The sequence below is a fragment of the Nanorana parkeri genome, unplaced genomic scaffold, assembly GCF_000935625.1.
Source record: "Nanorana parkeri isolate BGI_ZX_2015 unplaced genomic scaffold, ASM93562v1 scaffold244, whole genome shotgun sequence".
Taxonomy (NCBI): Eukaryota; Metazoa; Chordata; class Amphibia; order Anura; family Dicroglossidae; genus Nanorana; species Nanorana parkeri.
The window spans coordinates 456,770-484,052 of record NW_017306512.1 but is presented as its reverse complement, the minus strand read 5'-3'; the positions used below and the strand labels follow the sequence as shown (position 1 = coordinate 484,052).

The following is a 27,283-nucleotide window of genomic DNA, read 5'->3' as shown; positions in this document are numbered from 1 at the left end:
ATTTATATTTGATTGCCAAGATTGTTAGAAAATGTACTTATTAGCTGTTTTACGTATGATTTTACTACAAGTCTCTCTCCAGTTAATTGTGGAGACCCCACATATCTGTTATTTCAACTACAAACTACTCTGGTATATAGTACGTGAATAAGGGTTGTACATTAAAGGGACTTTTTGGTGCTGTACTTTAGCTTTGTAACACAGTTTTTAAATTTAAATTAAAAATTTTAAATAAAACGATTCTATTGACAAAGCTCAATACTGAACTTAAATTGTTTAAACATTTTTAAAACATTTTTTTTTAAATTATTAAAATTAATAAAATTGGTAAAATCCTTATCAATTTTTATGACTACTCCAATCCACTAAATTATCAAAATGAGCAAATCCACCCAGTCAATTAAAGTGAATTAGAATGTAGAACATACCAAGACATTAATTAACCAAATTAAATAATGTAAATGGTATATTGACTGGCTAATCAAATGAACACAGGTAATTAAAAGTAACAAGTAATTAACAAACACATGTTCCAATAATTTACTGACCCACTCTAAATAATTAATTACCGAATTAACTACTGGTAGCCCTTCTTTAATACCTAATTGACTAAATGTATTTGATTATAACATCTTATTACATTATAATGAAATCTGTCAATTTAGACCTAAAGCTGCCATCAAAATCCTGAATGTCTATGGAAGCAGGCTTCAGCATAAACATAAATGTGTGGGTCCCGAGCATTCCTGTCTATAATATGGAATCCAGAAGAAGAAGAGGCTGGGAGCAAACACTGACAGCAAGAGGAAAAGGTTTTTCAACCCACTGCTATTTCTCTAAGTGCCCGTTCATACATGGTGTGGTGACCTGCACTGTGATGTTGATTTGAAGGGAGCTACTGTGAGTTGAAGGGAGCTTTAAAGCAGACCTGTGCCCAGGCTATGAACATTAAGCTATTTAAATATCCTTAAAGGAGAACTATGGGGTTAGGGCTTTTCCCCATAGTTCTCCTTAGGGTAACGGGAGGACACAAACTAGCGTCCTCCCGTCACCCTAAGCTCAGTATACCGCGAGCTGTATACTGAGACGCCACAGCCGGAGTGGATCCCGACATTGATGTTGAGATCCGCCCAGCTGCGTGAGTGACAGCTGGCTCTGTCTATCTAGAGGCAGAGCCAGCTGTACCCGCCCCCTCCCCCGTCCGTTCTGCCAGTCAGCGCTGGTGGATCAGAGCGGGGAGGGGGGAATCCAGCCCCTCCCCTGTCACGGCAGAGAGCTGTGACAGGATCGAGAAGTGAGCGAGCGCCGGTATGTGTTCGCTCACTTCCCGATCTACTGAGCCGACCTGTGACAGTCTCATTGTCACAGGTCGGCTAGAACTATGAGGTGAGTGAAAAGCACTCACCTCATAGTTCTCCTTTACAAAGCAGCAAAAGAGCTTTAAAACAAGCCCTCACTTAGCTCTGCTTGTAGTGTGAAGTAATTTGTTTTCTGTACAAAACATATACAGTATATACAGAGGTGAGTGAGTGAGCTTGTTTTGAAGTGCTTTTACTGCGTGTTCATAATATGTAAATACATTAGTGTATGGTTAAAGCATGGGTTTACATTAAGGCTGGGTTCACACCTGGGCGTTGCTATAGGCGCGTTTTATGCGTGTTTTTTCAGCAAATGTTTAGCACGTTTTTTAGTTCTGTGAAACGCGCATTCGACGCTCGCTTTTACACCTCCCTAGCGGTATGATTTTTTTTTTCCTTTTATTTTCTATCTTTTTTTCAGGGTTTTTTTTTTTAACTTTCAAACTTCCCACCGGTTCCGCACCCCTGCGATACGGACGCTCGCAAGGGATGGAACCCGGAAGACGGCAGCGGCTGGAGGACACAGCGGGGATCGCCGACAAGGTAAGAACTGCGCTGTATTCCCGAGTGTGGCTCTGGGTTACCGCTTTGTTAACCCCGAGCCACACTCAGGAATACCAATGGATACGCTCGGAAATACGCCCCAAAAGAAGCACCTGTACTTGTTTGGGCGTAGGACGTTTTTCAGCGCGTTTCTAAGCGCTGAAATACGCCCAGGTGGGAACCATGCCCATAGGAAATTATGGGATTTCACTTGCTGAGCGTTTTTCAGCGCTTCGATCAGCGCTGAAAAACGCCCAGGTGTGAACCAGCACTAAAGGTTTCAATAAAGCTGCCCAAAGCTTGAAGAAAACTTTGCAAATGTTTTGTAAGCACTTGCCATACCCACTGCTCTTATACAAGCTGAGCCTTTGTATACAAGGAATAACTGCTCTTGGCTTCTGCTTAAGTGTGAGAATGTTGCTAGGCCTACTAAGCTGGTCTGAACCTAATTTATTTGTGGGCACCATAAATAAATGCATGCCTATAAAAATAATTATAGAGGGAAACAGTATTGTTAGAAAGAAAGATGTGCTAGTATTCAGGCTGTTATACTGATCCAATGGCTTCATTACTATCATAAGCTCACCACGCACATTACAATCTGATTGTACAGTCTCCTTTAGATCTACCAACAACCTTTTCTAGACTAGATAACATGAACTGATGGTCATTGGATCAACATGATGGCCATTCAACTAACAAGCCAGGAATGGCAGCCTACTTTCTCTCAGTACAAATATCTTTAGGATATATATCCCAATCAGCTTGCACTATACAGTTGCTGGAAATTGTAAGGGAGACAATTCGAAGGTAGGATTTGTGGCCAGACTAAAACAAACTTTTTTGTGACTACTGAGATTGATCTCATGGTAGTAATTGAATGAAAAATCAGAACAATTGGTTCCAATGGACAATCTAATACCCGAGGTCCCGGCAGCAGCCCAGTCTTTGAAAGTAAGAATGCATGATAGCACACTGGTTTTATGTAAGTAAAATCTAATGAACAAAGTGCCCATCTAAGAAGGCCAAAGAAAATCAAAGAATAACCCATCAAATACCATTAAAGCAAATGTAATCAGAATAATGTACCCCATATTGTACAACAGTCACAAAGGTGTTCATGACCACATAAAACATTTATAATGGTCCAAGTTGACCTGTAATACCTCCAATACAAATATTTTTAAGGTCCAAGTTGACCTCCAATACAGTGTATGTATTAGATGAAATATATAACATATAAAATATATACACAATAAATGTGAAAAGATGACCTAATGCTACAAGCAAGACAGCAAGTTTATATACATTCATAATGCAAAATCATATTCTACAGTGCTTAACCAAGTGCATAGAACCTTTTGTTAAGCACTGTATGATAAATTCCCTGTGTCACTGTTCTTTAAATCAGAACAATCCAACTATATCAGAGGTAACTGTATTATTATTTTTTTTTAAACAAAAGTCTAATTTTTAAAAAAAAAAACACTATGATATAATTAGCGTATCCATTTTTCAAAGGATACAAATTGTGCAGTAACTTATGATGACTTTTTTCCATCTGCATCAGTGATTTCATCTGTCTAATGTTTTCAGATACATAGCAAAACATATATACACTCATTTAATGTTCTGTACAAAAAGTAAAGTTCAGAATATTCCACTTAGATGCTGACTCAATCTTGGACCAAGGAGGCTCCTAAAGGAGATCAATACTATTGAATGCAGATTGAAGAACCAAAGCACACATACTACAGTATGAATTCAGCCAAGTGGTACTTGGATACACCACATTAGTACCAGTGGAACAATCTTACTTCAAAAGTGATGTCCCTGAACACTATTTCTAACAAATCTTATATAATGGGGTTGATTTACTAACTTTATAAACACACCACGAACATGTATACACCTCTGTAGTGTGTTCCCCTCCCAGCATGATCTATGGGTGGAATCTAAACACCTTTGTAGTGTGTACACACCCAGCAGGTGTGTTGTGCAAAGCCCTGCATGAATTTGCAAGGTGATGTTGTGTAAATTAGCTCTATGTTGTGTTGCTTGCGTTGATGAATGCAGGAATGTAAATGCATGAGCTAACCATTTTTGTCTAAACTGTGAAGCAGCATTATATATGCATCATGTGCATGATTTTTCCATATATGGCATTAGTGGAAATATGCTTTTAGAGACTTTTTGGTTGATAAATACGTTTTGCTGTGTAAAAATCACACGCACCTAGTGCGTGCGTGTGTTTAGGTTAGTAAATCACCCCCAATGACTTACTACATTTATACTGACATTTATATACAAAAAAGGAATTAGGGCAGTCTACCACACCTATGTCCTTGGCTCGTGATCCTAAAGGTCTTCTCCACTGAGTGATAAATTTGTAAGCATCAAGTCGGATTTCAATAATGTTGTTAAGTAAGGCAAGGAGTGGTGCCAGTGGAAAAGCTGCCACAAATATTGTTGTAAAGCCAAATTGAAGAACTGGAAAGGAAAAAGGTAAACATTTGTGTCAAGTTACTGTATAACACAACATCCCAAAGCTAAAAGTGTGAAGGAATGCTGGCATTGTCTTATCATGGGAAAGAGTAAAGTATGTAAAGCCCAAACTTTTTAGTTTTGGATAGAGAAGGGAAGCATCAAGACTCCTGTCAAGTTTGTGTTACTGTCTGTGATCCCATTAAGTAGAATTGCCCTCTCCATTTGTCTTATGGACCATTGTCCCAGAAATAGAAAAGAATGGGAAATCCAAAATGTTAGTGTTGTCACCAAAACATGAGGTGGAGGTAAATCCTACAATGGGCACATCTGAACCTGTGACAACTATCTAAGACGGCAATTTTCCTCACTTTGCAGAACGTCCCTCCCACTTCCTGTTGCGTCTCTATGACAGGAAGTGAAGTAAAATCTCCCCAACAGGATACAGGAAAAAAGAAGGGCTTTAACTCTTCCCTACTATATCCAAAGCTAAAATAACTAAAATGTAGTGTTTACATTCACTTTAACTCTTTGCTGTCACTTATAAGTAAGGAGGGGTAGTAAAGAGGGGTAGTACTGAAAAGCATAAAGACCAAGTTTGCTTACTGTATATACATTTTCAATGTATTTTTACAAATTGTCTGTGGTTACAAGGGAAGATGTTTTCTACACACAGGAAATGCCCTATCTCAAAGTCCCATCCCATGCCAAATTTTATCTGTAGGTGGTGCTGCAGGTAAAATCTGAAATTACTGCTTTGGATCAGGATGAAATGGGAACTTTTCGAATAGGAGAAACCACTGTGGGGCTTAGAAGCATGGAGTGTCATTTTATTTATACTAGAAAATATTTTCTTTTAACATAGTTAAGGGGGCATTTACTTCCCAGCAAAAAAAGAAGTGCTAGAGAAAAAAAATGCATTATGTGTATGAATTAATCGGCAATTATAATAAACATAGCAGTGCTGCTTCGAGCAATACTTAGGGATTTAGCCAACTCCTAAAAAAACACTTCTTTTTGCTCTCATTTTTCAAGTGGCAGAAAAAGACTCCTAAAAGTAATTAGTAGCTTTGCATCAGTTCAGTGGCATTTTGCCAGATGTACCATTAACTGTGACACTTGTGGTTTAGCAAGCAATTTTTTATAATAATTTCCGCTCTTTTATCAGTGCAGTGACAACAGGCAAGAGAGTCAGTGTCTTGTGAATAAGCTGCAATATTCAGTCAAGAAAAAAAATGATTCCACTGGGGACGAAAAAGTTTCAATTTTTTTCTTCATGCTGAATAAAACTCAGTAGAAAAACTACCATGAAACATAAATGAATAAGACTTGCATCACCCTTACTTGCTCGATACTGATATCGGAAGAAGTTTTTTGTATTTTATTCTTATTTGAAAGGCTGAGTTTTTACAGCTATATAGGGCTTTGTTAGATAGATTTATATCATATTTATATATATTTGTATTATAATATATATTTGTTATATTTAGAGGCATGTACCATATGCTAATTTATGTTTTATGATCCATTCAGAACACTCCCTGTTTTGTGTTCATATCATGAATTGGTTTATGTAAAAACTTTAGTAACCCACAGTTCTTGCCCAGAGTGACCCTAGAGATCCTGTAAAGTTTGAAATGAGATTCTACAAACAGTTTTTAGGGAATGACAAGAAACAATTATAAAAACATTTTATAATAGCATGAATACAAGCTCGCCTTTGTATTGTACCTGACAAATACATATTCCCTTAAAGGAGAATTATGGGATGAGTGAAGTACATTCATCCCAATAGTTAGAGCTAACGTGTGATGCTGCAGCTGTCACACATGGGCTCTATTGATCGAGAAACGAGCGATCACATACTGCTGATAGCTTAGTTCATGATCTTCTCTCTGCAGTCACCCCCACAGGGATCACCCCCTTCCCTCTCCATTAAACCAGCGATGACTAGAGGAACAGATGGTGGAGGGGCAGGCACTGCTGCCTAGAGAGGCAGAGCCATCTGTCAATCATGTAGCAGGGTGTGTCCCGACAATATTGTCAGGATCTGTCCCGTCTGCAGCGCAGCTCTTGTACATTTCCACCTGTGACCCTAAAGAGTACTACGGCCAAAGTTTGGCCATAGTTCTCTTTTAAAATTGTTTCATGAGTTGCAACATGAGGCCACCACATCATGGGTTGAAAGAAAAATAACAGGACTTACTCATTTCAAGGTATTCTTCAAATAATCCATAAGGATTGATAGGCTGCAAGTTGTAATCTTTCTCGCACTGTGGAAAGCTAGCTTTCCCATGAGCACCATGCTCCAGCCTTAATCTTCTACGAGTCCACCAATTTTGAATTAACCTAGATTATTAACAATCAATAATATTACTAATTAAATTATGAAAACTTTTATTTTTTGCAATACAAAGTACAGTAAGCCATAGAAACTAACCATAAAACATCTTGAGGTGCCTCTGACTACAGTAAAGAATAATCTGGTTGTTATAGGTTACTGCACTGCACTATTCTTTGCACTGTTGTGGTATATGTAGAACAGCTGATTACAGGATAACTTTGCAACCCCTACTGACTAAGCATTACTACTTTACATTTACTTACGGGTAGCCAAGCTCCATAAAGTTATTCCAGGTTTGCTTCAGTACCATTATTATGCCCATCTGCATGCATAAATCAATAAGGCATCCACTGGGGTGACACTACAAATACATAGGAAAACAATATTATTTAAACAGCCTTCTTTAATATTTTTTGCATTTCATGCAACTCTTCATTTTATCAACTAAACTTCAAAGACTTAGTAAAAAGTCTTAGCAAAAACACAGAAAAAAGTAAAAAAAGAAAAGGCTTAGTAAAAATACTAACCTCTTCCAGCCTCCATCTGTTGATAAGCCTTAAATAAGCACCCGGCCTTCCGGTAAACCTTTAAAAAATAAAATGTACATGCATATCTGAATAGTGAAATACAGACGTATTCCGTTGAACTATTTAAAATAAACCTATCAAGTGTAAGCTAAAAATTGATCTTTACAAGCAACATGTTATAAATGGTACGGGACAAATACAATGCAGGCTATCTGGGTAACTGTCCAGTGCCCTTAATTCTAAAGGTGCCACAGACTTTTGCATTCAAAAGTAGTGATCCAGTTATGATCTTCATAAGAAGATTGAAAGTTGGCATATATTTCGATGAATATGAAGATATGCTATTGCATTACATTACTTGTATATCAAGGGACCAGTACATTTGAACTACAGGCAAAAATCTACCCAAATATTTATAGATATGTAGATAGATAAGTTTTGAGAACTTAAAGAGGGAGTGAACTGTGGAAGTTGTGCGCAAAAAAGGCAGACAGAGGCCAAAGGGCTTGCAAATAACATTGCCTATGGTCTCCATGCAGCTGATCTTTTCCCCATTACTGACTTACAATGTTTTGTTCTGCCCCATGTCTCTGTGTGAAGGCAGCCATCTTGGTAGAGGCTGGGCCTTTGCTTCCTTAAGTAATAAACTCCAGCAAGAACAACAATGAGCAGTAAAGTAGTGACATCACCAAATACCATATTAAATCTCCTGAGACTAGCAGAGAAAGCTAAGAACTGCTATTTTTTCAGGAGGAATTCCAAGCAATGGTACATTTTAAGGGTACTGCTTAGGCACATTAACATTTCTAAATCTTTCCTACAACATAGCACATCTTCACAAGCAATCTTATTTATTTTATGGAGATAGGTGGCATATTGAGGAGGGGATGCCTACATATTTAAAGTTAGGGATGCCTACATATTTTTTAAACATAGGGGACTAAATAAAGAGGCCCATTTGTAGTAAACAGTGAAAAAATCCTAGGTAAGATATCAAATGCAAGAACTAAATTTGGTTTGGTGGACTCTAAGTGCAATTAGGTGCATTTAGGCATACAACCCCTACTATTGTCCATTATATAATTGTCAACTATAGCTGGGAAAGCGAGCATCTGACAGATGTCTCTATACAAAGATTTAGCTGTGGAGCAGAGAGAAAATAACAGCTGATAAATCAGCGGGCACACAGTGAGAATGTTTTATTAGTTTTAAAATTATTTATATTTTGTTTTTTTCTCATGAGAGGTCTTTAGCTGCCTTAAACAAGTTACCACAGGGAGGAGTGAAATAGCATCCAAGTAAGCCTCATCTCAGCCAAGTTATTGCGCTTGATGTTTTCTTTTCAATCAGGGATCCTATAGACCAACATTTCTCAAGCCTCCACAGTCTAAAATGTAATGGATTTTAAGGGGAAACGCCATGCAAAAGTACAAAAAAGTGGGGTTTCCCCTCTTCACATCAGAATCCTCAGTCCCCTCTTCACATCAGCGCCCTCAGTCCCCCTTCATTTTATTGTGCTACCATCACAAGATTTCAAGGCACCCCTGAGGAAGCCAGATGGCATCTCATGGTGCCAAGGCACACTGGTTGGGAAAGGCTGCTATAGAATAAAGTAGGACAACATAACACAGGGTGGGGATTGGCTAGTATGCTGCAACTTACATATGTGTTGGTGGGTCTTTACAACATAGCGCTAAGGCTTTTTTGTGGATTAGAAACAAGTTTGACAGCTCCTGTTTGCTGGTTGTGGGATGGAGTTCTGGAGAATTTTAATTTTGTACACAGAGAAGGAAGACAGAGCAAACAATTTGAAAATAGCCAAAGTTGTTACTGGTAGTAGCTGGGTCGCTTACTTAAAACTGTCAGGTTTACTATTTACACTTCATTATAATGTATATAGATGCCTGTAAAAGTCTGATACGCCTCTGTGGACAACACATGAATGCAATAAGGAATTAAGACTTGAGACAATTTAATCTCAATTTCTGTCACCCCTATAAGCAATACAATTTCTTAACTCCGTATACATTCTTGCAAAACCATTTCATAATATAATACATTTGATTCACTTTTGGAAATTATTCACTTTTACACCTAACAGCAGCATGAAAACCCAACAATTTGGTTTATTTAGTCTGCCCATCACCATGACACCACACACAATATGCTGACGTCCTATCAGCTCCCATTATCCGGGCCAATCACGTCCCAGCTGCCCTTTTTTTAGCCATAGCAGGGAGGAGACTGTTATCACGTCCTGATGAAGGGGGCGTGCCCCGGAAACGCGTCGACACCCCAGTGATTCTCATACAGGACGCTCTACGCGGATCCTTGTACTGCTCGTTTTTACTGTTCTGCAGCTCGTTTTTACTTCAACATTGTGAGTACCTGTCAGTACATTCTTGATGACTTTATTGGAATAAACAAATCGGCACTAGGAAAGGCGCCCCTTTTCTGCTTTTTTTCAGATGTTCCAGTTCCCTTGACAGTTTTTGGGGCTGCGCCCTGCACATATGCTCGGTACTCCTCCCTTGTGAGGGATAAGGATTGCCCTTGGTGCTTCTAAACAACAAAAAACGTGTAGTTGTTGTGTGTATGACATACTTTTAAGGTATTCAAATTGGATCAATGTGTTTTATGCTAACATTTTAGATCCATACAACCTGTGTCAAATGTAGGACAGAAATATCAATACTGCAAGCAATGCCTGTTTGTGGAAATGTGTTCGATGTTAAAACCTAATACCGCTACCACCCTAAGAACGCTCCAGACTTCTATACTCAAAAAGGAAAACTTACAAGAAATGCCCTTACCTTCCAAGGAAGAATGCTATGTAAAAGGTTGAACTGTTCAGATTGACAAACTGAAAAAGAAACATTTTCAAAGTAAAGCTGTTCTCCCATTCTGATTCAGTACGTGGCTGTTCTGTGGGCAAAAACATGTGCACAACTGTAGATTTTAACCATTTTCACTTAGATCGCAAGTAATCAACAAACTTATGTGCAATTACTGGGTAAGTAGAGTTCTCTACTATACAGATGAAACTCGAATAATTAGAATATCGTGCAAAGTTCATTTATTTCACTAATGCAACTTAAAAGGTGAAACTAATATATGATATTGACTCATTACATGCAAAGCAAGATAGTTTAAGCTGTGATTTGTCATAATTGTGATGATTATGGCTTACAGCTCATGAAAACCCCAAGAACCCCAAATCCATAATCTCAAAAAATGAGATTACATGCAATCAATAAAACAAGGATTGTACATAGAACAATATCGGACCTCTGAAAAGTATAAGCATGCATATGTACTCAGTACTTGGTTTGGGCCCCTTTTGCAGCAATTACTGTAATTACTTTTGCACGATATTCTAATTATTCGAGTTTCACCTGTATGTTCAATATCAAGGAACAGGCAACAGCAATGAATAAACATTATATAATAAACAATGTATACGACCCACATTATGTGGGTTTTCCTACGTCACAGGACATTTGATTTTATATATCATTAATATGTATATGACATACAGACAAAAAAAAATTAAAAAATAATATATATATATACAATATACATTTGATTCAAAAAGGTATCTTAGTTTTATTTTGATTGTATGCACATTGAAAGATTAGTATAAAGTAGCTTGATCTGGTAATAGGAAGGAATCATGATTCCAGATAAACAGATACACTTTATACATACATTTGTAAAGAAACTGTAACACAGGATTATAAAATAAAAAAGTAGTATCCTTTTTTGTAGTCCTCTTTTCCTATAGGCTGTGCTGCTCTGATCCAGAGGTGCTCAATGAATTTAATGTTGAGTCCAAGCACCAGTGCACCCTTTTCTAGGACCACCATTGTTTTAGAGCTGTGTTATTAATAAAGCAATACAAATACTATTTCTAACAATATGGATAGCCCCAAATTAAAGTGTATTTAAACCCTAACAACAAACCTCCTTTATTTGCTCACTTTTGCCCTGTTAAATATATTATTGAAAGTTTTTTGTTATATTTGTCATACAAGTGCAACAAATACCTGTTAATCCCGCAAGAAATTAAGTGAGCAGATAACCCCCTGTGATCTATGCCTTTGCTGCATTCTTATCAGTGACATTGTTCCCAAATATCTTCGAGGACATCAGAACTCCTTCCTTCTATGTTTTGGAGAAGAGGAAAAGGGAAGATGTGTGTATTCCTGTCCTGTAGTGACAACACTGCTTCCCCATGGATACAATACTGTATATTGTAATCATTCACACTGAATGATTTGGGATTCCTGTGGCAAGAAACTACAGATTCCTGAGGCAGGAATCCCAGGTGTCCTGTTTAGATGCGGCCACTGTACCTGTTGGAATAGATCATTGTCCCAGGACGCATCTATCCTGCATCCAGGAACAGTGATCTTTTTCAAACTGAATACTATACTGTACTACATACTAATTACATGCTTACAGATGTGGCTGCTGTCACCTGATCATTAACTTGAACGGATACAGCAGCCACATCTAAGCGGGGACACCTGACGCAGGAATCTGTAGGTTCTTCCCACAGGTATTCCAGAACGCCCATGTGAAAGTTGCCACCCTAAGACAAGAAGCATGTTACTGGCACCACATCCAATAACCGGTAAGCTGCAATATATTGCATTTTTGTTTTTGGGTTTAGATTAGATTTATTTTTGAACCCTGTTTGGTGGTTCCAACCCACAGGATAAGCACCTCTGCTCTAGTACACTGTTTAGTTGTGCTTAGTGGTGAGTATTGCATCTTTAAAGGGGTTCACTTATGAAAGGAACAGAGACTGTTTACATAGCAGTGAATGTTCCTTTTGCAAAGAAACAGCATTGAGCTTCAGAGAATGGTCTCTAGATGTATTTTCCTTAAAGTGAACTTGTCAAATGTCACATCCATGCCTAGGATCAATCATGGGACCTCCTGTCTTTGGAACAGTCACTTTCTTCTGGAGCCACTGGTGGGCTTTTGTTTTGTGTTAGAATTTTCGGCTCCGACTAGTTGCACTGTCTTAGTCTCTCGTCCCTACCTACTGGTCAGCTCAGAGGCGGCTCTCTAATTAGGCGAGTTAGGCGGTCGCCTAAGGCCTCGCGCTTACGAGGGCCTCGCAGGGTCGGGGAGAATGGGGTCGGTGCCCGCAGCCTCAGGACAAGCCCCGCCCCCTCCCCATCGGCCACTGCCGTGTCGACAGAACACCGGCCTCGCGGGTAGAATGAGGTGCCCACAACCTCCACACAAGTTCCGCCCCCCCATCTGCCACTGCCTCACAGGGAGAATGGGGTGCCAGCAGCACCACTTCCTTCTCTGCAGAGAGAGACTTGCAGAGGCTTTGGAGGAGGCCGATAACATCAGGGTGAAGAGCAGCAGCTGCATGGAGTTCAGGTAAGTGAAGCACCCCTCCTAAGGCTGCGTTCACACCTGGGCGTTTTTCAGTGCTGATCAAAGCGCTGAAAAACGTCCAACGCTCAAAATAGTACTTGAGCTTCTTTGGGGCGGATTTCCGCGCTGATCCATTGACTTCCGCATATTAGATTTTGTAAAATGTGCGTCAAATTTGACGCACGTTTCGTGGACAGAAAAACATGCAAAAACCATGCGGCCAAAAATGTGCAATTGACGCGCACATTACAACCGCCCAGGTGTGAACCCAGCCTAAAAAAAGGAAAATACATGCTAAAAAAAAAAATCATTCTTGTTTTAAAAATACTGTTGTCAGGACCCAGTCACGCCATAAAGACTGCGTTCCAGTGCGTCCCGCCTGGCACACTTTGTTTTGGGATAGGAGGGGGCATGGCGGTGCCATGTAGCACCACATGCAACCCGCCCTCCCCCCGCGCCATGCGATCGCCGTGTAGCGCTTCTGTCCTCCTTTTTATCTGTTCTTTTTGATTAACATTGGACACCCCGGTCCACACTAAAAAGAAGCTGCACACCTAATACTAAATTCCACACCCATACGCCCTTACCCTTCGTGCAGCGCTGTATCAGGGGACAACTCTCCTAACTTTTCATGTAAAAAATCAAGCTGCCCAATACCAGTGAGCAAATGCTTCTGTGCTGTCACCCCATAGTGTGTGATAGGAAAGCAGGATTCATTGCGTTCTTTACTACTGAACTGTGTGTTTTGTTTCTGCCCTCTGTGCGATCCTTACTTCTGCTCTCTGTGCGTTCCTTACTTCTGCCCTCTGCGCATTCCTTACTTCTGCCCTCTGCGCATTCCTTACTTCTGCCCTCTACGCGGTCCTTACCTCTGCCCTCTGCGCGGTCCTTACATCTTACCCCTTAAAATGCTTTTACCACTCATCAGTTTAATGTTATAAGTGATTAATGGCCCTAAAATTATTGCTCTCACTGCGACGTTTGCAGCGATATGTAACATGTGCGGCACAATAGGTGCAATTTCTTTTTTTTTTACACAACTTTATTGCTATCACATAGTGGGCTAAGAAGCCCCCTATGTGATAGCCAATTTACATGACAGGCCCTCTTTATGGAGACATCAGGGGTCCATGACCCCTAATGTCACATAGGGACCCCCAGAGATCTACTTCATCCGCTTCTTTAGCTGGAGAGTGACACTGAATGCAGGAAGTGGTGTATTATACTCCACTTCCTGCATTCAGGGACTGAGAGGAGATCAAAGAGAGATTGTGTACTGAACTCTCATTTGATCTCCTGTCACAGAGCAGCCGTGCCGGTCCCGGCTGCATCGGGCACAGCGGATCTCAGGACCGGCAAGGCAGTGACACCTGCTCCTATACAAGTGGTCGGGCATCTCTAGAGACGCACGATCGATTGAATGTAAAGCTCCCGGCCGGCTGTGTAAATTACAACGGCCGGCCGGGAAGCTACCCGTCGGGCTCCGGCGTCCTCTAGTCACAGACGAGAGGACCAGTGGATTTTTCAAGCCCTGATTATTGGTGTAGGTGGGGGCCTCACGTTTTGAGTTTCGCCTAAGGCCTCACAAAGTCTAGAGCCGCCTCTGGGTCAGCTGCAGGCAGTTACCTAATATACCCTCTATAAATACTGACTTCCTGTTCCTGCCTTTGCCTCTGTATATTCCTTGCTTTGTGCATCCTGGGTACTGCCTATTGGATTTCTGGTTACAGAACTTCTGCTTGTCCTTCACCTGCTTCTGGATTATCCTTTGTACCTTGCCTTCTGTTTGTTGCTGACCTGTCCTGGATTCTGACTTCACTTCTTTTGGATTTCCCTTTGGTACAGTTGCCCTCTGTTGCTGACCTGGCCAGGATTCTGAAGCTGATTCTGGTGTATCCCAGGTGCTTTCCGGTTAGAGACTTTGGCTTATACCTGACTGTGAGCAACTCTTTTATTTATTTATTTATTTTAAATTCCTTTATTAAGGCACATGAAAATCATTACATAAGAACAACAATAGACATGAGCAACATAAACAACAGCTCCCCCATGACAGGCAGAATGAGAAAGTCTAATGACGACATGAGTATAATATTGAAGTATTAACTTGTACACAATTCCATAGCAGCAAATAAACAAAATAGAAATGGCAAACTATAATGTGAAACAGATAAAAATAAGTATAGAAATCTATGAAGATTCAACCAAAATTGGTCCGACACAGTCACTTACAGAACGTGAGAACTCTTATTTATTGTATTTACTGCCTATTCATATTCCCATTGGTCTTGTGGACTGTTCGCACATCTTTTTCTGGGTTCCTGCATTTTTCCCAGTTGTGAGATTCCAACCAGTCACCCTACCTGATACCAGGAAAACAAGACTAATGGTCAAGAAATTGAGGAGACAGGTGGGACTTCTTGGCAGGCCTGACATCAAATGATCAATGGTGATCAAGCAACAGTGTCATAATAATGACAACTTGTGGTGTTTGTAAGTATGTTTATTAATCTTCAACTATTATTCTGTGGGTCTGATGAGCCCCTAAATTCTACGCCCTCCATAAATAAGCCTTAAAAAGGCCAGTCTACCACAAACCTAAACCCCCCTCCCCTGTTGATTCAACAGTCAACAGTGTGGGGCTCTTACGACGATGTACTGCTGTCAATACTAGTTAGGGTACTGTACATCTTAGATTATGCTGAAATCCTCTTTGCACTGTGTGGACTTCACAAACAGCTTCAAAATCAATAATGTTTTTTAGAGAAAGAGGTAAAAAAGACACATCTGCTATGCATTAGAAATAAATAAAAAATGAGATGACATGTAGACCGGTATTTATTTTTTGGGCTCTTAAAGTAAGCTTTTAAATACTGCTACAAATTTGAAGAGGGAAAAAAGCAAAAAGCAAAAACAAATATAATATGTAGTATTACACTTACCAAGGTTAGTGAGGAAGAGTGCAACCTTTTCATAGAGCTGCAAAATAGGCCCAAAAGAAAAATTTTAGCTGCACGTTATAAAGTAGCTATTTTTCCCATTATCAAAAGTAAAGACCACAAAACAATAATTTGAATAAAAGCTATTATCTATAAATAAACATTTCTGAACATAATTCAGAACATTCAGATTGTTGAGAGTAATTTGACCTATTCCAGTCATTAACTACATTAACTAACCAAATACAAGAACACATAATTATTTAAAAGCATTGATTATACAGGCTGGGATGAGACTCGGTGACATAATTTCACATTCAGGAAACTCTCATGTTTCGGTTCACAGACAAATCAAGTAGTATAAAGCTATAAATATCATCTTACCACATTCAGTAGCATAATGATGCAAAAGTTGATACACACTGCAGTCCCTGTGGTAGCAACCTGAGAATTATTCCTGATTAAGGCCCATTTAAAGGCAGCAAATGTACTGACAGTCACAACACGATATATTACAATGCCAAAAACAGCAGCAATTACCACACAAATCTGAAAGCAAGAAGAAGAAAGGCAGCTGTTAGAAGCAGCATACTCTCAAACTCCATTACAAAAGCAATATGACATATGGTAATATATTAAGAAATACAATTTTTATTCAGTGAGAACCTACAGAGGAACACCTTGAGTGAAGAGAAAAATGTGGTTTCAGACATTATTGACAGTTACCTGTAACAGTAGGGCCAACGGGTTTTAGGGGATTAAATTGATATTAAACTCAAAAGGATTTTAATCTTTTTCAAATGTTGGTGAAATCACTTACAATAGATGCTGCTTCTTAATATTTAAAAGTTTTAGATTCCTAGGTAGAATCAGCAGGTCCTCTGAGTGTTGATATCTTATTTTAGGGTGGATTCTATCGAGCCACCCTTGTGTGTGTTAGTAAGCTGTGTGTCTCTACAAACATACAGGCACAGCAAGGCAAGTCACTCCCCTGCTTTCTTCTCCTCCCTCCCTGCTCCCAGCTAGTAGATGGACAGCTGCTGGAAGCTGCTCTGTCTCTTGTGATCTTGTACTGGACAGGAAGTTCAGGATAGTCAAGCTGAGAGTGTTGGAGCTAGCTGTTTGGAAACACGATGACTGTAAGTGCTTGAGTAAAAATGTACAGAAATACTTGTATATTTTTTATCTAGATTCAGTACTGAAAAAAGCTTGAGAGTTGAATATTACTTTAAGGTGTTGCCTTCCTCAAGGCTGACAATGTTAGATGTAGTGTATGCTGTAAAACAAGACCCGCAAACAACCGTCTGATGTCCCGCAGGAGTTTCGGGCCTTGCTGAACTATATGCCTACTAAGGAGGACTGGTCACCAGAGTAGAGGCGGCCCTCCAGCGCGACCTACGAAAGGTAAGGCAAGAGATCCAGTCGCTCTCTACGGAGGTGGCCGCAGTGTCCAACACATGTACGGCCCTAGAAGCCAGGGTTCGGGCCTTGAAGCACACACAACCGGAGGCTTCGCCGCTTATTGCGGCCCTCCAACTACGTATGGAAGACCTCGAGGACTGCAACCGGTGTCAGAACGTGAGAATCCGGGGCTTACGGGAGGCAACCAACCCTGCAGACCTCTGCTCCACGGTACAAGCTGTCTTCGGCTCCCTGCTCCCCGATACGGCCCCGGACTCCATCTTACTGGATAGGGTGCACCGCACTCTAGGCCCACTGTCTCCGGACGCATCCCGCCCAAGAGATGTCGTCTGCCGGCTTCAATACTACTCCATGAAGGAGGCCATCCTACGCCAGGCCTGGCTGAAGAAACCAGTCGACAGGGCGGCCCTACAGGTTCTGCCTGACCTCTCACGCAACACCCTGCGGCGCCGGGCCTTGCTTCGCCCTCTCGATGATTCTCCAGGCTGGCGCCTCCTACAGATGGGGATACCCGATCCACCTGCATGTCCGCAAGGAAGGCTCATCGTTCACGGTCCGGACCACGGCTGACGTGGCGGGCCTATGTGAGTTACTCTGGATACCCCCGGTACGACTGACAGACTGGCTTGCCCACCTCCCTGATGACGCCTCGGTGTCCCCAAAGCCCCGACCATCCTCCTCAGCCTCTCCTGTCCGGGCAGACGGAAGACCCTCCCGGTTCCGCTGAGCTCTGAAAAGGATGTTGAGATTTAGCCCCTCTACCTTCCCGGCCGGCCCGTCTTCCCGAGTAGACGATCTACCCGACTACAATCAACCTCAGACTGTGGACGGTCTTCATATGCTGACCCACCTCAACTACACCCGTGGCCCCGGCCATATCAACCGGCCCTTGGGGGCCCAACGTTTGTATCCTTCCACAACCGATATCTCCCGGACTAACCCCGAGCTCCGGCACCGTTCCGTTAGCCTGCTTACTCAGTAGCTTGTTTGCGGACGGCCGGGCCCACAATGTCTTGCTGGCCTATGGCCTGTTCTCAGGCTTGCAGAGAGTGCCAGGGCTCCGGTACTCCTGATTGACCGCGAGCTGGTTGCTCATTCTTTCTGCTATTGTTTCTATATTTTTTTTATTATCTCAAGTCTCTTCCTACATGTTTATAGAGTTAATGGGCCCTAGGCCTTATTGAATGCCCCTTCACCGTTACTAGAGGCCCTTTGCCAGGGGGTGTGTGCCTGGAGCGGAGAGGGATTGGAGAGGTCCCGTCACCCCGGGAATCAGGTATTCCTCTCTGTCGATGGCCGGGGGCCCCAGGGGATTCCCGAGGCCGACCGCATATCTCATCCACCCCTGCAGCCGGCGGGAATAGGTCCCTCTCCCTGTCCTTCGACACAGACACACCCTCCATAGTTGGGAAAGGTTTTCCCTTCACACTGCTCTTCTCTGGTATTACACCTTCCTCATAACTGCTGACCCACGGAGCTCTGACCCACCCTGCTCAGACTCGTTCCCCCACTAGTTAGTCCCTGCAGTGCCAATCGTGCCACAGGGACTGTGAACCCCGGTTCATCAGTTAGCTCTCTTAGACACATGTGATCCTTTCCTGTTCATCCTTCCTTCCGCTCGCCCCTATCAGTGTACCGCTTACCCCCAGTCTACGTCTGTGTTCCCCCCCACTGTGTTCCTGCCCTAAGCCTACTCCCCACCCTCCTATTCCTTGATCTTTCAGCATGTATCACCTCAGGATCCTGTCGCTCAACGTCAGAGGTCTCCATGTACCGGAGAAGTGGAGGATGGTGCTCACGGACCTACACAGACAAAAAATACAGGTGGGCTTCCTCCAGGAGACTCATTTTGCCACGGGGCGGGCTCCCTCTCTTCGAGACCGCCACTTTCCGGTAACGTATAATAGTCTCTTCCCTGACGAAAATTAGTGGGGAGTCAGTATATTGATTAATCGCTCGGTGCCGTGGCAATTACTTGACATGTCCTCGGGAGAGGAGGGCCGCCTCTTGATGGTAAAGGGTAGGGTGGGTGACTGCACAATGACCTTCATGAACATCTATGCCCCCAACCAAGGCCAGGTGACATTTTTGGAACGGGTCCTGTTGCAAGTGGATGACTTCCGTGAGGGTACGCTCGTGATTGGGGGGGACTTCAATCTACACTTAGACCCTGTAGCAGATTCCACTAACCAGGCCTCCCACCTGCCCTTTGCGGCATTGAGACACCTCAAAAATTGCCTTCACGCCCACCAGCTGTCCGACATATGGCGCATTCACCACCCTGACACTAGAGACTATTCCTACCACTCGACAGTCCACGATGCCTATACCCGTATTGACTTCTTCCTGATACACCACAGCAACCTCTCTAGGATCTCCCATACGGAGATAGGTAACATTACTTACTCGGACCACGTCCCAATTTTGCTATCGCTGGAGATGGGCCCCCAGGAGCCTCGTAGCTGGAGGTGGCGACTCAATGAGTCGCTCATACAAGACCCCGGGTCGGCCCCTGAGATTGAACGCGACCTCCGATCCTATTTCACATTCAACTCCACACCAGACTGCTCGCCCTACATCATATGGGAGGCACACAAAGCGTACATAAGAGGCACCCTGATTAAATTGGGTGCCCGCCGCAAGAAACAATGGTTAAGTCAGCAGCAATCTCTCCTCACACAAATCCATGCACTAGAACTCATGCACAAACAACGCCAGGACCCATCCCTTCTGGCCCAGCTCCGCTCCCTACGTGACTCCCTACGATCCCTATACATGGACAGAGCGAAAGCTACGCTGGTCAAGTGCCGCCGCCACTTCTGCGAGTATGGAAACCAATGCAGCCGCTCCCTGGCGCAAGCCCTTAGGCAACAGTGATCCCATACATACGTCCCAGCCATAAAGTCTGCCTCTGGCAGGATGTGCCATCTCTCGGAAGACATAGTCACGGCTTTTCGGGATTATTATTCTAACCTCTACAATCTCCCCGGCCCCCGGGACGCCCAGGCTCTAACGAAGCGACAACGTCGCATTCGGACCTACCTGGAAGCATCCGCCATGCCCACTCTATCTCCCGAGATACGCGAATCCCTGGAGCTAGAGGCAGCCATTAAACAAACCAACACCCCAGGTCCTGACGGGTTCACCCTCTTATATTATAAAACCTTCCCGGAACTACTAACCACTCCCATGCTGGCGGCTTGGAATTCGGTGGGAGAGGGGGCACCCATGCCCAGAGATGCGCTGTCGGCCAATATAGTAGTGATCCCCAAGCCAGATAAGGACCCCACAGTATGCCCAAGCTACAGTCCGATATATTTTTTTTTCTCAAATGGTTTTTATTGAGATTTACAATACAGACAGTCATAAACACATTATTGTAACAACTGATGACTGTTGTGACCAGGTCATACATAAACCACAAAGTTAAAAGTATCACAATAGTGGAGGAGCCTACTGTCCATCTCTTGGGTACTCTCTTGGTCCACCCTGATCAGGCGGGGTTCTTTCCCTCTAGAGAGACCGTGACAACACCACCCGGGCCCTCAACGTTATACACTCGGCCCTGTCGAAATCCATCCCAAGTTTAATTGTGTCCACGGACACAGAGAAGGCTTTCGACAGGGTCGACTGGTCCTTTCTTTGACTTACATTGGAACACGTGTGGATGGGCCCGGGCATGCTCGCATGGATTTTGGCCTTATACTCCCACCCGACGGCCAGGGTTTGTATCAACGGCACATTGTCGGCCTCATTCCCGATCTCAAATGGCACCAGGCAGGGCTGCCCCCTCTCGCCACTCATTTTCATCCTGACCTTGGAACCACTGCTCTGGACCACTGCTGACGACCTACTGTTGTTCCTAACGGCCCCAGACACCACTATACCCAACTTACTCGCGGTATTGCAACGCTATGGTGAGTTATCTAACTACCATATCAACACTCAGAAGTCGACGGCCCTGAACCTGACTATCCCACCCCCCATGCTGGCACGACTTTCACGGAACTTTCTCTATCAGTGGTCCTCCACATCGATTAAGTACCTAGGGGTCCTCCTACCCCGACACCTGGCGGACGCCTACAGTCTTAATTTACCCCCACTACTACAAAAGGTTAAGGCGGATCTCCAAGGATGGTCTCGCTCCACGTTCTCCTGGACCTGGCGATGCAACATTATCAAGCAAAGAATCCTCCCACGTCTCCTAACCCCTTCCAAGCCCTTCCAATACTGATCACACGCGCGCTCTTCCGATCCCTACAGACGATGGTATCCAATTTTATTTGGGCCGGTAAAGTCCCCAGGCTCCGACTACCGATTCTGTGACACCCTAAGGCAGCGGGTGGGCTAGCTCTACCCGACTTCCACCTCTATTACGTAGCATCTCACCTCTCCCGAGTGATCGATTGGTGCCGTCACAGAGACACTAAGCCGTGGATTGAGCTAGAACTGTCCATGACCGACATTCCGCTGCCAGCCTTACCATGGTGCAAGGGGCCTATACCTAGATCTACCAGATTTTACCCGACGGTAGGGTCTACCTGGCAGGTAACTCGACGGGCATTCGTAAGGCAAAAACTATCTGTTTCGCCCTCACCCATGCATCCGATCATAGGTAACCCCGTGTTCCCCCCAGGTCTGGAAGACGGACTGTTTAGTCGTCTCCTGGCCAGGGGCAAATTCAGGGTGTTACATTTTCTTAGCGGACAATCCTGGCGGGCAATTGGTGCCCTCTCTGTTGACCCCGACCTGAGGAACCTGGGAACGTGGAGACGCTTACAACTAACACACTTCCTGTCCTCCCTTCCAGCCCCCTCTACCTACACGCGGAACCTCTCAGTCTTCGAGCAAACCTGCGTAGACACTGGACCGATAGCCAAAACGCTCTCCCTATGTTACCAGTTAGCACTCACCAATGACCAAGAACTCCCATTATACTTCATTGACCAATTGGCACTATTCCCATGACTACATGGCTCTGTCCCCATGCGCTATAGGAAAAGTTACCATGTCCAGTTGGCCATCCGCTATAGGAAAAGTTACCATGTCCAGTTGGGTGTAACCCCGGGGGTCCGCCGATGCCGTTGGGCTGACCTATGCGGCTGGTCGGCGGGGGCTGTGCCCCCCCACGGGTGTTAGCCCTGGTCTAAATTACATATGCACCTTGCAGATTATATAGAAGCACATACAGGCAGGGTAGCAATATAGACAAGCGCCTGATCCTCTGGGTTTACCAACTAATGCAACATCAGATGAGGTTCTAGCTGCTTGGTCACCAGGGCTGGCCTCTTGGACTAGCCCCCGCTATCCAAGAGAGAGTACCCCCCATGCATGTACACTCCATTGAACCCTTCAGGGATTTTATTGTTTGACTGTTCCCTATATCTCCTTTCCGTTGTCATGTTTTGAATGTCCTTTTATGGCCCGGACCTGCGTGTCGATATGGGTACATTCTTCGGTTTTGAAAACTTAAAAACTTGTAGAATAAAAGAATTTATTTTTAAAAAAAAATAACAAACCATAAAAAATATTCCAGAAGCAGAAACGACAAGTCTGCTGCATTTATCTGCAAAGGCTTGATAAGGCTCCGGCTTTCCTGATACTGGGTTTAGCCGCTCTTTTTTGGAGTATTTGGCTTCAAACTGAGGACGGATCTCTTCCTAGATTTGAAGACAAGAAAGAAAGACAAACATGTATTTTATATTTGTATACTACACGAAAAAATCCAGCAGAAAAAATAATGTTCCCTAGAAAATAACATATCTCCCACTAACACAGTTCATGCCTTATTGAGTGATGCTTATTCTTAAAGCGTACTTCCACGTTTGCAGCCAAATTGGGATAATGCCTATTTTATATTTGTTACGTATGCTCATTCACATAGCACAACTTAAAAATTGTTAGAACATGTCTGCTTACATGTTTAAGTGTTTTATACATGCCAATTACCCGGTCTATACTGTGCTGTCAGATTTCATTATCAGTTCTAAACTAGAGTTGAACACTGTCTGTCCCAACAAAGAGTTAAAAACTTAGAAACATTATGGGGGTTAATCACTAAGCTGACGAAGGCATTTAAGTGAATAACCGAGCCGAAGTGAAGTGAGCTGAACACCGTTCAGCTATTCACTTCAACCCCGTACGGCTGATTTCAGCCATACATTGACTGAAATCAGCCATACATCGGTGGGCTTCAGCTCCCTTCGGTTCAGCCGAACATGCTCAGCTTGTTCAGCTCAACTGAAGTGCACAACGCGTTCACCTTAGCCGATCTACAGGGGCTGAAAGGCAGTGAGTGAATAGCCGAATGTCGCAGAGCGGAGTTTGGATTGGTTATTCGGCTCGCTACCTCGGTTATTTTACACGCTAAAAAAGTGCATGGGGTTCCCCCCAAAAGTCATACCAGGCCCTATAGGTCTGGTAGGAATTTTAAAGAGGAATCCCACCCCCCAAAAAATGGGGGGGGAAACGTGGAGTCCCCCTAAAAACCTGCACTGAAAGAAATATGTAGGTTGCTAATACTGACCTCTTTCAGTTGTCCTTCAGTCTTCAGTTCAAAGCCTTGTTGTCTCTTGCTTTATTATTTTTGGAGTCACTGACCCAAAATAAGACCAAACTTGTGATATACAGACTTATTCTGGGCCAGTGACTTCAAAAATGTTGAGCCTATTATACTACCAGGCAAATAGTATTTAAAGTAGGGTTCAGTAACAGTAGTTACATGGTTTCTTTAAAAAATTTACATAGTATATTAAGATATTGTTAGATCCATCAGGTTTATATTGCTGTGTTCCTTCATTTTTTCCAAAAGGTAGAATGCTATATTTACCTTGCAAAACACTGTAAAAATATACACGATATTGCCAAAAGTATTGGGGCGCCTTCCTTTACACGCACATGAAGTTTGATGGCATCCCAGTCTTAGTCCGTGGGGTTCAATATTGAGTTGGCCCACCCTTTAGAGCTATAACAGCTACAACTCTTTTGGGAAAGCCGTCCACAAGGTTTAGGACTGTGTCTATGGGAATGTTTGACCACTCTTGCAGAAGCACATTTGTGAGGTCAGGTACTGATGTTGGACGAGACATCCGCTCGAATTCATCCCAAAGGTGTTCTATTGGGTTGAGGTCAGGACTCTGTGCAGGCCAGTCAAGTTCCTCCACCCCAAACTCGCTCATCCATGTCTTTATGGACCTTGCTTTGTGCACTGGTGCCTCAGTCATGTTGTAACAGGAAGGGGTCCTCCCCAAACTGTTCCCACAAAGTTGGGAGCATGAAATTGTCCAAAATATCTTGGTATGCTGATGCCTTAAGAGTGCCTTTCACTCTTTTCCCCGCTCCACCAAACTTTACACTTGGCACAATGCAGTCAGGCAAGTACCGTTCTCCTGGCAACCGCCAAACCCAGACACGTCCATCGGATTGCCAGACAGAGAAGCGTGATTCGTCACCGCAGAGAAGACGTCTCCACTTGCACTTGGTGATGTAAGGCTTGGATGCAGCTGCTCGCCCATGGAAACCCATTCCATGAAGCTCTCTACGCACTGTTGTTGTGCCAATCTGAAGGCCACATGAAGTTTGGAGGTCTGTAGCTATTGAGTCTGCAGACAGTTGGGGACTTCTGTGCGCTTCAGCATGCGCTGTCCCCGCTCTGTCATTTTACGTTGTCTACCACTTCGTGGCTGAGTTGCTGTTGTTCCCAGTTGCTTCCACTTTGTTATAATACCAGTAACAGTTGACCGTGGAATATTAAGTAGCAATGACATTTCATGGAACACCTGAATCCAATGATTTGGAGGGGTGTCCCAATACTTTTGGCAATATAGTGTATTTGAGTTGGCAGGGGTGGTATAGTATGACACAGAAGCCCTATATGGGGAGGAGCTACCTGTACACTTTACTCTCATAGACTGATACAGTAAAATATTCTTTTATATTATCAGGGTTTAAGCGTGAATTGGTATAATCACTGGGCAACATCATATTGGCAAGTCTGCACTCACATTTCCGTAGCTTTGATATTAAAAGTCTGGTTCCCTTTAGTTTACAACATATACTGTAGATGTATGATAGCCTGTCTGCTAGTTAAACCTGTAACCTTTACCTCCTCTTCTTCCCAGTCTATTAAATCCCAGTCATAGGCAATCACCGCTCTTCTTCTTTTCCAAAACTCCAGAAAAACAGTTGCTAAAATGTAAATATATTAATGTAGAAATGAACACATAAAAATATAAAAACTTTATTTTTTTAATTAATCCTAAAGCCTATATGGTGTCTGAGGCTCATAGCACTACCCCACCATCTGTAGTGGGAACAAGCAGGACATTCTGTAAAAGAGGGAAAGGTATTTTGATATTATTCAGATATTACACCCGTTATGTGGGTGCTGGGAATGATCTATTAAAGGTCATCAACTAATCTATTCTGTTATTCCACAGATTCATCATATAAAATAAAGGAGCAAAAAAATTTGACGACAGACACACGGTGAAAGATAAAATCTGCTGCTTTTGATTTCAGAGCGCAAAAGAAGACATTTCCAAAAAACTGCACAATTTTATCAAGGTACTGGTTTAAAAATGGTTATTGCTGAACTCAAGCGAATCTATTTAATAGAGGTCCTCCCTCTCCAACTTTGAATCCTAGTGAGCAGATTACAGAAAGCTACTACAAAAACAGATTCCGGTGTATACAGTAGCTTTATTGTATTCAGCTTTAATTAAATGTGTATATTGATTTTGTTGTGATGAGACAAAATCCACACAGTTTATTCCATAGTATTACGGTCTGGTATTGTGCAATGTTCTAAGGATTACCTTCAGTAATTATACTTACCCCAAACTGCCATAAACACTGCAAAGAACACAGTTGCTCCATTATCGAAAAGATGGGTTACCTAAAACATAAAAAGGAGATCATTCTGAAGCTTACTCTAATATAACTAATGATCCTTTGGCAGAAACATGTTTTCCTATTGATACATTAAGAAGAGCAGGCTAGCAAATGGCCTATTTGGCTCCAATGTTCTGAGACTTGCTGAAATTCCTAAAACATGTTACATATGTATGTCTGCTTATAACTGATGTGTGATTTCAGGTCTAGCCATGCAGACGCATTGATAAATCAAACACGTTAGCAAAAAGTAACCATTGTGCTCTAAGTACAGGTAGATTTTATATTGTGAACAGGCAGTAAGTAGGGATTCAGAAATTCATCAATGAGGACACAGAGAAGAGTCAAGTAAATCAAATATTTATACCCCAGTGGTCTGCTGTGCATCCATACAGCAGCCTACAATATAAAGCATTAACGTTACTAACTTGCCCCTGTCTCAGACATGTCACTTATATGTTATGTACAAGACTGAATTACTTGGCAATGACAGTGACCATTCAGACCAGGGCAGTCCTATACAAAGTCAGGTACTATTCTTATAAAATGTAAAGTAAGGTGCATGAAGCACATTGATGTGAACCTGCGTTCAAATCAAACATTTAGCAATGTGCAGGGGAACTGAAAACATTGATACATTTTCTTACATTGTTTTCAAGCTGCATCATACATATATTTACTCAATTTATTTCCTATATTCATTCATACAATGTCAATGTATTATATAGTGCTTTATAGTGCACTTTGATATATAGTATAGTATAGTCTTTGTTCTATCATTTGGCCGTGAGAGGCAACAGAGAATGTGGAGTTAACTAGTGAAACCACCAGGAGAACATATAAACTCTGAAGCTAGGCAGCTAGTTATATTTGAACCCAGAACCTCAGTGCTGCAATGTATCAGAGGTAACAATCCTGCCAAATCTACATACATACATAACAAGGGCCGGTTCACCCCACAAAGTCCGCGTTCCAGAGTGTTCGGCCTCCGGAACACAGGGCAGGCGGCTCCCTGCATTCAGGGGCGGGTGGGGGCGTGGCGGTGCATTGAAGTCAATGGCACCGCAGCCACGCCCCGGAATGCAGGTACATTAGTGCTTGCGTTCCGGTCCAGTGCAATCTGCAAAAATTCTGCAAGCGCTTAGGGTCACACAGAGAAACTCATATTACCTTGGCGTAGACACAGCTGTCTGATAACCTCATAAAGGGACAGTATTTATCACACAGCGGACACATAGTAATGTTTGTGGCTTCACAGATTTCTCTGCTGTAACACAAAAAAACAGGACACCATAGACGACATTTCAAACATGAAAAGTGAAGATTTAAAAACTCATGTGTTTAAAAAAGTAAATACTCTTTTCAAGCAGATGA

The 27,283-nt window shown here is 42.8% G+C and overlaps 1 protein-coding gene across 2 annotated transcripts in view; it reads right to left on the bottom strand.

The window, feature by feature from the left end:
* The window catches only part of ANO4 (anoctamin 4), a 146,659-nt gene that overhangs the window by 13,623 nt on the left and 105,753 nt on the right, over positions 1 to 27,283 (bottom strand). For both annotated transcript variants that reach the window (XM_018556656.1, XM_018556658.1), the window contains 11 exons: positions 27,080 to 27,176; positions 25,853 to 25,913; positions 25,122 to 25,204; positions 22,537 to 22,677; positions 15,980 to 16,144; positions 15,599 to 15,635; positions 10,070 to 10,181; positions 7,257 to 7,314; positions 6,993 to 7,090; positions 6,592 to 6,734; positions 4,239 to 4,391 (listed from right to left, as the gene is read on the bottom strand). In XM_018556656.1, the coding sequence (XP_018412158.1) occupies positions 4,239 to 4,391; positions 6,592 to 6,734; positions 6,993 to 7,090; positions 7,257 to 7,314; positions 10,070 to 10,181; positions 15,599 to 15,635; positions 15,980 to 16,144; positions 22,537 to 22,677; positions 25,122 to 25,204; positions 25,853 to 25,913; positions 27,080 to 27,176 (1,148 nt within the window). The remainder of the gene's footprint in view (positions 1 to 4,238; positions 4,392 to 6,591; positions 6,735 to 6,992; positions 7,091 to 7,256; positions 7,315 to 10,069; positions 10,182 to 15,598; positions 15,636 to 15,979; positions 16,145 to 22,536; positions 22,678 to 25,121; positions 25,205 to 25,852; positions 25,914 to 27,079; positions 27,177 to 27,283) is intronic.